The sequence below is a fragment of the Cetorhinus maximus genome, chromosome 1 (genome assembly GCF_964194155.1).
Source record: "Cetorhinus maximus chromosome 1, sCetMax3.hap1.1, whole genome shotgun sequence".
Classification (NCBI taxonomy): domain Eukaryota; kingdom Metazoa; phylum Chordata; class Chondrichthyes; order Lamniformes; family Cetorhinidae; genus Cetorhinus; species Cetorhinus maximus.
Window position 1 is genome coordinate 76,485,964 of NC_135879.1, and position 14,873 is coordinate 76,500,836.

Here is a 14,873-nt window from a genome sequence, read left to right on the forward strand (position 1 = left end):
AGGAGAATTCTCCCCCCATCGGTGGGGTTGTACGGGGGCAGGCGGGAGCGGGTGCGAACCCAATCGGCGCCCCCAGTCGGGCCCGCGTCGCCATTTTACGTGGGCGGGCCTTAATTGACGTGATGTACGCCCGGAAGCGCCGTCCGCGTGAAAGAAAGCATAAATCTCCCTGAGGCACCGCTGTGCCTCAGGGAGATTAGTTTAAAAACTTAAATGACGAAAAGAAAATATTTTAAGACATGTCCCCTCATATTATAGTGTCATGAGCTGGGACATGTCAACGAACATAAATGAAAAATTTATTTAATTTATAAACCCTTCATGAAACCTCATCCCGCCTGTGGTTGAGGTTCCATGAAAAATGTGAAGGCCTCCTGGCCTCTTAGCCTGCCCACCAACTTTAATTGATATTTAAATGGCCTTAAAAGGCTTTTGACAGTTAGGCGGGCGCGCTGCCGAGTCGGCTGCACGCCTGCTGAACTGAAAATCTAAATGACGCGTGGAGACATCGGGACACACACCTGTCGTCACCCCGCGTCATTTTACGCCTCGGCGAGCGGACCCCACCCCCGCTCGCTGAGCCGAAAATTCTGGCCTTTAAATGTGTGCCCTCTCATTCTTGATCGTTTTATGTTTGGGAACAGCTTCTCACTATCTACTCTGTCCAGCCCCTTCATGATTTTGAACATCTCCATCAAATCTCTTCTCCGCCTTCTTCTCTCCCCCTCCAAGGAGAACAGCCCCAACCTTTCCAAGCTATCCTCATAGCTGAAGTTTCTCATCCCTGGAATCATTCTTGTAAACCTCTTCTGCACACTGTCCAATGTGTTCACATCCTTCCTATAGTATGGTGCCCAGAACTGTACACAATACTCCAGCTAAGGCCTAAAGAGTGATTTATATAAATTCTGCATAACCTCCTTGCTCTTGTACTCTATCCCCCTATTAATAAAGCCCTGGATTCTATATGCTTTATTAACTGCTCTCTCCACCTTCAATGATCTATGCACATACACACACCAAATCTTTCTGCTTCTGCACCCCCTTCAAAATTTCATCCCTTATTTTATATTGTCTGCCTATATTCTTCCTACATGCATCACCTCACACTTCTCCGCATTGAACTTCATCTGTCACCTATCTGCCCACTCCACCAACTTGACTATATCTTCTTGAAGTACCACACCATCCTCCTCGCATGTCACAACACTCCCAAGCTTCGTATCATCCGCAAACTTTGAAATTGTCCCCTGCACACCAAGATCTAGATCATTAATATATATCAGGAAAAACAAAAGTCCCAATACCAACCCCTGGGGAACTCCATTACAAACCTTCTTCCAGCCTGAAAAGTATCCATTGACCATTAATCTCTGCTTCCTATTTTTCAGCCAATTTTGTATCCACGTTGCTACTCTCCCTTTTATTCCATGAGCAATAACTTTTCTCACAAGTCGGTTGTGTGGTACTGTGTCAAATGCCTTTTGAAAGTCCATGTACACCACATCAACAGCATTACACTCATTGACTTTTTCTGTTACCTCTTCAAAAAAACTCCAGCAAGTTAGTTAAACATGATTTTCCCTTTAGAAATCCATGCTGGCTCTTCCTTATCAAACCATATTTTACCACTTGACTACTAATTCTATCCCGAATAATTGTTTCTGGAATCTTGTCCACTACTGAAGTCAAACTGACTGGTCTGTAATTGCTGGTCTTATCCTTACAACCTTTTTTGAACAAGGGTGTAATGTTTGCAATTCTTCAGTTCTCTGGCACCACCCCTAAGTCTAGGGAAGACTGAAAGATTATGGCCAGTCCCCCTGCAATTTCTACTCTCACTTCCTTCAATATCCTTGAATGCATCTCATCCGGTTCCATTGCCTTGTCAACTTTAAAGTACCGACAGTCTATTTAACACTTCCTCCTTATCAATTTTGAACCCTTCTAGTGACAGAGTTTCCTCATCTGTCACCATGGCCTGGGTAGCATCCACCTCCTTGGTAAAGACGGATGCAAAGTATTCATTTAATACTTAAGCCATGGCCCCTTCGTCCATGTGTAAATTCCCTTTTAGGTCCCTAATCGGCCCTACTCCTCCTTTAACCACCTTTTACTATTTATATGCCTATAGAAGACTTTGGGATTCCCCTTTTATGTTGGCTGCCAGTCTTTTATCATAATCCCTCTTCGCTTCTCTAATATGCTTTTTCACCTCCCCTCTGGACCTTCTGTGTTCCTCTTGGTTCTCAATTGTATTTTCTACCTGACACCTGTCATAAGCATACTTTTCCTTCTTTCTCTTAATTTCAATCTCTATTTTCATCAAGGGAGCTCTGGATTTGTTCGTCCTGCCTTTCTCTTTCGATGGAATATACCTTGACTGTGCCCTAACCAATTTTCTTTTGAAGGTAGCCCATTGTTCAGCTGTAGTTTCCCCCCTAGTCTTTTGTTCCAATCTGTCTGGCCCAGCTCCGTTCTTGCCCCATCGAAGTCGGCTCTTGTCCAGTTAATTATTTTTACTCTGGATTACCTAGCGTCCTTTTCTATCATCATCCTAACATACAATACAATGACCACTGTCTCCTAAATGCTCCCCCACTGACATTTGATCTACTTGGCCTACCTCATTTCCAAGAACCAGGTCCAACAGTGCGTCTTTTCTTGTTGGATTGGACACATACTGCTGTAGAAAATTCTCCTGAACACAATCTAGGAACCTTTGCCCCTCTCCACCCTTTACAATACCACTGTCCCAGCCTACATTTGGGTAATTAAAATCCCCCATTATAACTACTCTATTTTGCCTGCATCCCTCTGTAATTTCCCTGCAGATTTGTTCTTCTACGTCTTTCTAACTAGATGGCGGTCTATAGATTACACCAAGCAATGTAATTGCACCCTTTTTGTCTTTAGCACTAACCAAATTGATTCTGTCCTTGAACCCTCTGGAACATCCTCTTTCTCTAGCACTGCAATGCTCTCCTTAACCAATATTTCCACCTCTCCTCCTTTCCTCCCTCTTCTGAACACATTGCACCCAGGAATATTTAACACCCAGTCTGCCCTTCCTTGAGCCAGGATGGAGAGAGAAACAATTAACGTTGAGCCCGTTGAGTTCTGAAGAAGAGTCATATGGACTCGAAACGTTAACTCTGTTTCTCTCTCCACAGATGCTGCCAAACCTGCTTAGTTTTTCCAGCATTTTCTGTCTTTATTTCTGCACAAACGAGTAGTCATTCTTCTTGGAATACAGCATGATTTGGAGAATGAACAGAGTCTACATAGAGCAGGACAAGCAGCAGGAAGAGGAGGACAATTGCTTTGAGCAGGTGACCATAACCGATTGGATGTCCAGGAAGCATTTCAGTTACCTGAGCCACATTGAGCAATACGGTGTGAGACAGCTCACTTCAGTAATGATGATCACACTGAAATCTGCCACCTGCTACAGCCACAGAGGACCATATTGTCCATAGCTGTGAAGATGAAAAAGTCCATGAACTTTTAAGTTCCAGACTGGAACAAGCGATAGTTTCAAAATCTTGCAGCTTGCCATCTACTGTTGCATATTCAGAGAGCTAACTACATTTCATTCTTTCTTGCCAGAGAGAAGCCGGCAAAATAAGCAGGATTTCAGGGCTCCCTATGGTGGAGGATGCCATTGACTTCATGCCTATCACTTTGTGGGTGTTGCATGTCAACTTTGCCCTATATTGGATCCAAAACGGATTCCACTTCCTCAATATCCAACTGATACGCAGCAAATCACACAGGTCAATGCCCAGTACCCTGAAGTAGTCATGGTGCCTCCATTCTGTAGTAGTCCACTGTGGCAGCTGCTTTTGAGCCAGAGCAAACCAAGCGATGGCTACTGGGCAACAAGGGCTAGCCACTGACAATGTGACTGATGATTCTCTTGTGCAACGTACATTCAACAAAAGCCACACTGCCTCATGAAATGTGATAAAGCAGATCATTGGTTTGCTGAAACGATGCTTCCAGCACTTGAACTGCTCTAGAGGAGCAGTCTACTACCTGGGAGAGTGGGTGTCAAGATTCGTGGTGATCTGCTGCATGCTGCACTACCTCACCAACATGAGGGGCAGCCCTTGCCAGCAGCTGCATGGTGAGCAGCTCAGGAGGAGGAGTATGAGGAGGAGATGGAAGAGAGGATACAACCTAGAAATCCTTTTTCTGGTTAGGGCAGACTATCCAGAAAAAACTCTGTTCTGTGTAGCACCAGTAATTGTAACCCTAATTCCCATTCACCAACAGCTCCACACAGTACCCTTCCTTTGCTATTGGCCATCACAGTGTTCATTTGGCCTCAGTGCAAAAATAAAAGCCACCACAAAATAAATATTCCAAACTAAATTTATAAAAGGAATCATTCCATATTACGCACACACTTCAATTAATCACCCTTGTGTGTTTCGTTAGTGCCCACCTTCTGCTTGCCTTTCCCTGTCTTTGTGCTCACGTAGTGCTATTCCCATGGTTACAGCATGGCCGGTAGAAGGTTGCTGATTTTCAATAGTAGATGGCCTTCGAAAATGACTTCATGAGTTGTAGGCCTAGAAGGCCTAATTGCGGACTGCACTATCTCAACATGGATGACAACAGTCTGGACTCAGTGACAGGAAACAGCAAAGGCACTGACGGGGTTTGGAGGACACATGCTGTCCACCTGAGAGAGGACAATGGGTTTGCGCTCAATGAAACCACTGCCACTCCCCTGGGGTGATGTCCCTCGGCATTCCTAGTAACCTGTTGCAAGACAGATTATAGGACTGCTATGCACCGTGAAAGCCCCTCTGAATATTGTAAATTATATCTATGATGGCAGCAGTCTGAGCCTGCATGACAACAGCTGACCTTGCATGATTTCAGTCAGAACTTCCACTGCAGCACCCAGACATTTGGTGAAAGCTGCTTGTGCTATAATGGAAGCGGTGACATTGGCCATCAGACGCTACATTGATGTTTGGTCCACAAGTGCGCTAATGAAGTTGGTCTCTGTGCTGGGAATAATATACTCCAAGGTCTGCTCAAAGCCCTGTGCCAAGCTGGTGCTAAATTCCTCCATTCGCCTTGTCATTGCCTGCAAACTTCTCAACGCGCCAAATGTGTTCATTGGAGTCCTCTGCAGCAGAACTTGTTCGTCACTTCAACCTCTGCTGAGATGGCAACTGCTCTATCCTTGCCCCTTGCCCTGGCTGCAGTCCACTTGTGCCCAGTGTCTCACCATGTGCAGATCTTGCTTTTATGCTACCTTCTAAATTACACATAATATCCGTATCTGAGTTGGTGGCTGCAAGTCTAAAATATGGTGTGTCTTCATCATCACTGTCTTCTTGCTGTTCTTCCACTGCCAGGACAGTTTGCACTTCTTATGAAACTGTGAGAAAGGCATACGAGTAAGGTTGTGGTGCAAGGTAGGTGGGAGTAAGAGATGTATGTTTACACCATCTGCACCTTGCAAATCAGAAGACAGTGTAGGATGAGGGGGAGGTTGAATATGAGAAGCAGGATTAGGGATGAGGTTACTGTCATCTTTGATGGTTTCAGCCCTGCCACTACTCACAGCCTCAGCAGTGGATATCCTAATAAAGAGCACCGTCTCCTCCATGGGGGTTAGGAAATGCAGGTGTGCATGTTCTCCCACCAATTATCTCCTGCTGCCTCCAGTTATGTGCCACCTTGAACTGCAAGAGAGAGGAAAGTGCTTCAGTGACTGTTTCATCCTTACTTTTGGTGGAAGCTGCGTTTGGTCATGTGTTTGGGAGTCATGGCTATCATGGTTGACTAGCTGCCAGTGTGTACAAGCTGTAAGATTTTGGCTTGAGGCTTGCAGCAGTGCCAATTGTGTGAGGGTGTAGTGGAGCGTATGAATGCCAGATATGTTTCCTGGTTGGTAGAGATTATTGTTGGGGAATGATGGGGGTGTGGTGAATTGAGCAGTGGCTGAGGCTAGTGTTTCATTTGGTAGGGTGTTCAAAGATGCATTCACTGATCTTGACTGCTTGAGTGAGGTCATTGAACTTCTTGCAGCACTGAGTTAAGGTCCTCTGAGCTTGACTCCTAACATTGACCTCCAGAGCTGTCTGCTCCCCTACCTTCTTTCCATCTCTTCCCCCTAGTCCTCCACTGCCACATCTGAAAATCTTGTTGTACCTGCTCTCCCCCGTTGTGCCTTTCTTCAATGTTTTCCAAGTCAGATTCATTTCCTGCGCTACTTCCAGAACTTGCTCCATTCACAATGCACTCCACCCCTCACCCCAACTTCAAGTAGTGCAGGCTATCTTTAAGCAGGCTAGCTTTAAGTGGTGCTAACCACAAAGGATATTGGTCCCTCTGCTAAAGCATCACCCGATCAACAGTGCGGTTTAGAACCAGCTGAACAATGAAATCAATTAAAACAGCAGGCAGTACAAAGCTGGTACATTGCCTGCATTACATTGAATGGGCATGGGTTAATCATGCATCACGATGTTTGTGCCCATTTTTGGGGTTATCGAATTTAGCCCCCAAGGTGTGTAATTGCTTTCACAAAGTGGTGGAATAGATTTGAAGCAGGAATAAACAGAAAGCTAGGAGAGCCAACCAAAGACATGGTTGAATAGAAGGTGGGAGAGATGCAGTGAGGCGGAGGGGGAGAGAGCTTTAGGAAGAAAATTCCAGTGCAGTGCTGTGATGGCTGAATGCTCTGCCTCCAATGGAAAATATTGCTCATTAATTTATTTCCGATTGTCTTTCAGTTGCTTTAGCTGCGTACAAATGGCTAACTTGCTACCTATTGCGTGAGAGCTACATGAAGTTGGATGATGAGAAGAATTCAGGCAAATCAGACTTTGAGTCCAGAAACAACAGTCAGGTAAATAGTTTGGGGAGAGAAATCATGGAAGTGGCTGTATCTTTTCAGTCAATTTGTTACTCAGTAATTTAACCGTTTAGTAATTATGTGACCAAAACAGTGTTTTGGAGACAAGGGAGGAAATCTACTTTAAATAGGTTTGTGAATGCTCTGGGAAGAGGAACTCCACAAATGATACCTACACTTTCTCATTAGTGAGTAAACAAATGTTACTGCTTATACTTGTTGAAGAGAGAATAACCAGGCGTATTTAGAACGCGTTATCATAATTACATTACATTAGGAGGACTTAATAACAAATATAAAAGATATAGAAACTGGTGCTCCTTAGGGAATTTTTGATTTAGCCTAGCTGCGGCTAGCATAAACAGTCAAGAAGACATACTTTTCATCTCTTGAAGGAGTTCCTGGTGTGTGATTTACAATGTTATAACTGGTACCTATACTCATATACATTTCTTGTAATGGGTCTTGTTTTATTATCTTGTCACATGTTTTAATGTTGTTTTCCCAAAGTCATCCATGAATAATGTATGTATGTATGGAGTGAGAAATTCAATTTAAAACAACCCAACAGCAAAGCCTTTTTACTTAAAAAAAGAAGTTAGCTTATTTCACTCTATTGCTCTAGAAGTTACCTAAGGATGAAGTTGCTAACACATACACACGCAAAGATTAGTTAAAAATGAAGATGAAAGGATGCTTATAACATAAATCAAGATTAGTCCATATTCAGTGTAGAATCACAGAATTGTTACAGCAAACAAGATGCTATTTGGCCTGTTATGCCTGCACCAGCTCACTGAAGCAGCAATTACCTAATGCCACTTCCCACCTTCTCTCCATAGACGTGCACATTCCTTTTTTTCAGATAATAATTCAATTCCCACTTGAATGCCTTGGTTGACCTTACCCCACACTCAGCAGGCCTGATGTGTTTTGAAGTTGAGTTGCTCTGTTGTCTGAAGTGAAGGTCTTGAGGTTGTAGAGTTGTCTCTGTAACTGCAATGGCTTCCACTGTTGAATTGCTGGAGGTTGCTTTAAAAGATGAGCTTAATAGGTGGAATCAGGGTTTACAGGGAGGAGAGAAGTTCCTTAGTTCTGTTCTGCAGACTTGGCACTTTTAGCTGCTTAGTTGCTTTATAGCAGACCAGTAGCTGTTTTTAGATTATTTTCTCTGTCTTCCTGGGTTGAAGCCTTTTTTCCAGATGGTTCACTATGGGTCTGCCTTTTTTCTGCCCTTTTCAATGATTTTTTAGAGTAATGCAAGATGGCCACCATTTTCATGTGACCTGTACAACAATGCCGAGTCACTTTCCATATAAGGCAAGCGGTAATTCCATTAAAGCTATCCGAAGTCTCCTTACCCCTTGTACTTATTAAAATGATCAAGTTGTTCATACCTTACAGTGGCTTACCAGTTAATGGCTTTGTATTTGGAGGAAAAGCCATCAAGTCAATGACTTTCTGTTTAATTTTTGGAACAGTCGTCGAATTTTAAATGTGTATGCATGAGGAAGCTGGTCTCCTCAGGAGGTAAGCGAAAGATGATTGAAATCCACACTTCTCTCTAGTAGTCTGGAGCCATTTTGAGAACAGTTTTTAAACTCAGTCCAATGTTTTTTTAAATGAGACCTTTAGAACAGTTTTTCTAAAAATTTGTTACATCATAGCTGCGCACTACAACAATCTCATTGATTTGATTTAATTTTTTTATTCTTTCATGGGATGTGGATATCACTGGCTAAGGCCAGCATTTATTGCCCATGCCTGATTGCCCTTGGGAAGGTGGTGGTGAGCTCCCTTCTTAAACTGCTGCAGTCCATGTGGTGTAACTATACCCACAGTGCTGTTAGAAAGGGAGTCCCAGGATTTTGACCTAGTGACAGTGAAGGAATAGCAACATAGCTCCAAGTCAGGACGGTGTTTGGCTTGGAAGGGAACTTGCAGGTGCTGATGTTCCCATCTAGCTGCTGCCCTTGTCCTTCTAGGTGGTAGAGGTTGCAGGTTTGGAAGGTGCAAATAAAGAGCATTAACCAGACAATTCAACATTTCCCCGTCCTTGAACTTGTATTAGAGGTAAAGAATGTGTGACAATTTCTTATAATACCTCCTTGTATGGGCAAAATAGGGATATATAATAATATCTTATATAAACACAATACTGAAAACTGAAGCAAAAACAAAAATGCTGGCAAGACTGAATGGTCAGTCAATGTTTGTGGAGAGAGCAGATGGGTTTCATGTCTCAGATGCACATCCCCTGATGGAAACAAATGATATGTAGAAGAACAAGCAACATTTAAAAAGGAGTAAAATAAAGGGTAGGAGAAGGGCAAAAACAAACTAATGTACTCATCTTTCCACTTCACCCTTCCAACTCACTCATTTACCCTTCCAATTCACTCATCCAGCTCACTCACCCATTCACTCAGCCTTCCAATATAGCCACTCACTCATGCACTCACCCTGCAACTCATGCAACCACTCACTCACTCAACCTTCCAACCCAGCCACCTACTCACTCACTGAAGAGGATGTTAACTAATGTTTCATTCTATTGAAAATGGCAAAAAGTGTGTGTTGCATTGCATAGCAGCAAATATCACAGTAAAAACAGGCATTAAATCAATAGAACGAGCAAAGGCCTGCTTACAGCAGGGCCTGAATCTTTCAGTCAGTGGGAGCAGGTGGGGGCAGTCGCAGAGCGGATCGCCGCCCACGATCGGCTCCACACCGCCATTTTATGCAGGCAGGCCAATTAAGGCCCACTCAGTGCTACCCGTGCAGGCGGGGGGAGGAGGGAGAGTCGGGGCCAGCACTCTCACGCATGCGCGCAAAAGAGCGCTTCAATCTCCCTGAGGCACAGAGCTGCTTTTGAAATAAATAAATAAATGGTTTGAAAATTTAATTAAACATGTCCCCTTCGTGTGACTGTGTTACATGAGATGGGACATGTTTTTATATTTCAGAAATTTTTTTTATTTGATTCGTAAAAGCTTTAGGAAACCTCGTCCCACTCGTGGATGAGGTTTCCTAAAAAACCTAAAGGCCGCTTGGCCCTTTAAGGCCCCTTAACTCTTCCGAGTTATCAACAGTCACAGATTGCAACTCTTCCGAGTACAATCACAGTTCTTGGTTTCCGGGAGTGGGACATGAACCCACAACCCTCTGATTCAAAGGCGAGGGTGCTATGAACTGAGCCACAGCTGACACCTCAAGGCCCCTTAAGGTCAGGCAGCATAAACAATGATACTAATTAATTCTTTAATGGCCTTAATAGGCTGTTTAAATATCGTCGGGCACGCAGCCAACTATGGCGCATGCCTAACGAAACAACGCGATGATGTCAGGACGCACGCCCGACGTCATCACGCGTCATTTTACACGCCGACGTATTGGGCCCGCCTCCACACGGCAACTGAAAAATTCAGGCCCAGAAGTTGAGCTTGCACTAAAGAAACATTTGATGTTTGTTATTCACATATTTTTTGTGCTGCGATATAAATGTGTAATCAACAATGCCATGTTTGGATCTTTAATTCAGTCAGAATCACTGGTTTGGTTTGAATTGTAAACCTTAACAGCATGGATTTTATCTGTGTCAGTAAGTGATCATTTCACTCTCGATATACAACAATATAACCACCAGGGTGTTGGGCCTGAACAAAAGCTGTTTTTGTACTTCTTTTGCCAAAAATAAAGCCACATGGCTAATTGAATACAGATGAAGATGACAAACTCAATTGAGATTAAATGATTTAAGGAATGCATAAAGAATATGGAGTCAAAAGTAAGTTATTCACAACATATCTATAAATCTGTGCAATGCAAAATCTAGAATGCGTTTTGGGTGACTAATATACTCCAATACAGCAATATTTCTTACAGTAACTAGGTGGAAACATAAATATTTTGTCATCCATCACCATCCAGGACAAAACAGATCTGCTTGATTGGTACCCTATCCACTGTCTTAAACATTCACTTCCTCCACCATGGGGCACTGTGGCTGCAGTCAGTAATATCTACAAGATGCACTACAGCAACTCACCAAGGTCCCTTCGACACCTAGAAGCACATGGGACAGCAGGTGCATGGAAAAACCATCCCCTTCAAGTACCATACAAACATCCAACTCCACACAAGCCATACTTAACCATATATCACTGTTCCTTCATTCTCACCTAATACAATGTGGGAGCACCTTCACCGTGTAGCTATTCAAGGAGGAGGCTCACCACCACCTACTCAAGGACAGCTAGAGATGGGCAATAAGCATTAGCCTTGCCAGCAACACCCACATTCTGAGAATAAATTTAAAAAATTGATCCCTAGGGAAATAAGTCTACAGTTAAATTTTTTATTATAACATAGCTCTCAAGGAGCATGCACATTTTGGGCATAAGGATGAGGTGCATCATGTAGTGAATGCGCCATAACACAATATACATAACACTCCCCTGTCATTTCCATGGTCAGGATGTTTAGGTCAGCGAGTAGGGGGGCAGGGCGGGGCCCGCTAGCTGACGTGTAAAATGATGCAGGATGACGTCAGGCGTTCCGCCCGATGTCTCCCCACATCATTTCAATTTTCAGGTCAGCAGGGGCGCAGCTGAATCAGCTGTGCGCCAGTCGACCTGTCAACAGCCTATTGAGGACATTTAAAAAGTAATTGACATAATTAATGGGCCTGCCCATCCAACCTTAAGGTTGGCAGGCAGGCCAGGAGCCCTGGCGGGCTTCAGAAAAAGCATGAAACCTCATCCACGGGTGGGATAAGGTTTCATGAGGGTTTTTAAAAATTTAATAAATGTTTGATTTAAAGTGATGGACATGTCCCAACTCACATGACAGTGTCACACGAGGGGAAATGTCAGGGAAATTTAGTTTGTGTTTACCTTTACGATTTTTAAATTTGGGGCCTATCTCCCTGAAGCAGCACTTAGCTTCAGGGAGATGAGTGTGCTCTTTAGCACGCATGCGCGAAAGAGTGCACTCCCGGCTAAGGGAATCCCCCCGCACTTCCTGGCAGACATCACGCTGGGCGGGCCTTAATTGGCCTGCCCACATAAAATGGCGGTGCGCCCCCGAGTGGAGGCGCCGATCGGAGGCACACCTGCCCGCGCCCGCTCCTGCAGTTCCCCTCCGACGGGGGGAAAATTCTTCCCCATGTTGCCCTGCAACTTTTCCTTTTCAGATAATGATCTAATTTCTTTTTGAAAGCCTCAGTTGACCCTGCCTCAACCACACAGTGTATTTCAGATCCTAACCACCTGCAGCATGAAAAAGTTTCCCCTCATGTCGCCATTGCTTTTTTTACCAATTACCGTAAATCTGTGCCGCCTGGTTCTCAATTCTCGCATCAATGGGAACAGTTTTTCGCTATCTACTCTGTCCAGACTCCTCATGATTTTGAACACCTCTATCCAAGGAAAACAATCCCAACTTCTCCAGTCTTTCTCCGTAACTGAAGTTCCTCATTCCTGGAACCAATCTCGTGAGTCTTTTCCGCACTCTCTCTAATTCCTTCACATCCTTCCTAAAGTGTGCTGCCCAGAACTGGGCACAATACTCTGGATGCGACTGAGCCAGTGTTTTTTACAGGCTTAACATAACTTCCTTGCTTTTGTACTCCATGCGCCCAGGGGCTTTGTATCAGCAAGCTAAGCTTGCGTGACTGCAGTCTGAGCTTCCACTGCAGAACCCAGATTTTTAGTGACTCCTGTTTGTGCTGCAGTGGAAAACAAAAGCAAAAATAAAAATACCCGGAAAAACTCAGGAGGTCTGACAGCATCTGCGGAGAGGAACACAGTTAAAGTTTCGAGTCTGTATAACTCTTCAACAGAACTAAGGAAAAAAAGAAGAGAGGTGAAATATAAGCTGGTTTAAGGGGGGGTGGGACAGGTAGAGCTGGATAGAGGTGGAGATTGCCAAAAGATGTCATAGACAAAAGGACAAAGAGGTGTTGACGGTGGTGATATTAGCCAAGAAATGTACTAATAGGTGACATTAAGGGTAGAAAGCAGGACGAGCCCTAGTGGGGGTGGGGTGGGGGGAAGGGATCGAAATAGGCTAAAAGGTAGAGATAAAACAATGCATGGAAATACATTTAAAAATAATGGAAATAGGTGGGAAAAGAAAAATATATATAAATTATTGGAAAAAAGGGAGATCGGAAAGTGGGTGGATATGGGGGAGAGAGTTCATGATCTAAAGTTGTTGAACTCAATATTCAGTCCGGAAGGCTGTAAAGTGCCTAGTCGGAAGATGAGGTGCTGTTCCTCCAGTTTGTGTTGAGCTTCACTGGAACATTGCAGCAGGCCAAGAATGGACATGTGGGCATGAGAGCAGGATGGTGTGTTGAAATGGCAAGCGACAGGGAGGCCTGGGTCATGCTTGTGGACAGTGGAAGCTGCTGCATCATGGCTTAGTCCGCAAGTGAACTGGAAACAATGGGCTCCAAGCTCTGTATAAAGCCTTGTGCCAAATTGGTGTCAAGATTCCTCCATGCCCCTTGATCTGCCTGCAGGTTTGCTGGCAAACTTGCCAATACGCTAAACATTTAATTGTACACAGCCATCTGCCTTCTTCAGTTGACCACTGAAGTCCTTATTTGAATCCTCTACAGCATTAACCATGCACAACCTCACCCTCCAGCGAGCTGTCGCCTGCCTTGGTCAAAGTGCAGTTGTGCCCAGTGCCCCACCATGTGCAGATCTCGTCTCTATGTAGCCTCTGAAATTTGCGCACAGTCAGTATCTGAACAGATGGCAGCTAGTATTAGAGGGGATGATGGTGCTTCTTAACAGAAAATCCTGAAAATACTCATCAGATCTGAGAGCATCTGTGGAGATAGAAACAAAGTTTAACTTTTCAGAAGTTCTGATGAAGGATCATAGACCTGAAACGTTAACTGTTTCTCTCCCCATGGATGTTGCCAGACTTACTGAGTATTTCTACAACCTGTGGATAGATGAGATATCTTCTCCTCTCCACCTCCTGCACTAAGGCCTCCAATGCTATGAAATCTCAAAGCATGTTCTCTTCCATGTGTTGTTCTTATGACTTTTCCAGGTCAAAATTACTTTGAATGACTTCCGCCACCTAACTCAGCCCAAATCCACCTCCCCTTTAAGAGGTGCAGGCTGGCTTTAAGCAGTGCAGACTAGCTTGAAATCATGCCAACCTCTCATGATATTGCAACCCTCCTCAGAGGTGCAGCCACTTAACCGCATGTTTTGCTCTGGCTGCACGCTATAATTATTTAAATTAGCAGGCAGCTTGAAGTTAGCAGTAAAAGCACAACTGTAAGTTGCATGGAGAGAGATTGCCATTTGAGGCAATATAGTTACCAATTTCCTTTACTTGGCTCCAAATGAGGAATAAGTGTGTTGGTATTTAAGGGGTGTAATCATAAAATTAGAGCTAGGCTATTCAGGGGCAAAGTGCTAATGGAAATCTGGACCTCTATCCCCCGAAAAACTGAAGCTAGGCCAATTAAAATTTTCAAAGCTGTTCGATATTTGTGAGGCAAGGGTATTAAGATTTATGTAACCAAGACAGGTAAATGGAGTTAAGGTACAGATCAGCCATGCTGTAATTCACTGGAGGTACAGGCTTGAAGAACTACACATATTTCTTGTGGTCCCATCAAGTATGGCACAAACAAATTGGGAACTACTCCATTCTTTGGGAAGTACCACAAACTCTGATTTATGTACTGTGGATAACCACTGCCCTTCTGTAATTATTGATTTAGTATATTTAAGCTTGGTGAAACGCTGAGAAACAGTTTACATGTTGTCCTGGCCAAAATGCTTCTGATTGCCAACTGTCTCAGAGGAATATACAGGATATCGCTAATCTTCTAGCTAGTGTTCCTTCTCTTAAAATAATGCAGGCACCATGGAATGCCACATAATGAAGCCATTGCAGCTGTTTCCTGGATAGCATTCAGTGACATGCATGATCGTGGAACAATTTTACCTCCCAC

General features: G+C 43.9%; 1 protein-coding gene across 3 annotated transcripts in view; it reads left to right on the forward strand.

The window, feature by feature from the left end:
- Nucleotides 1-14,873, forward strand: part of acox3 (acyl-CoA oxidase 3, pristanoyl) — a 216,671-nt gene that overhangs the window by 172,159 nt on the left and 29,639 nt on the right. For all 3 annotated transcript variants that reach the window (XM_078542581.1, XM_078542599.1, XM_078542590.1), the window contains exon 14: nt 6,762-6,877. In XM_078542581.1, coding sequence (XP_078398707.1) covers nt 6,762-6,877 — 116 coding nt within the window. The remainder of the gene's footprint in view (nt 1-6,761; nt 6,878-14,873) is intronic.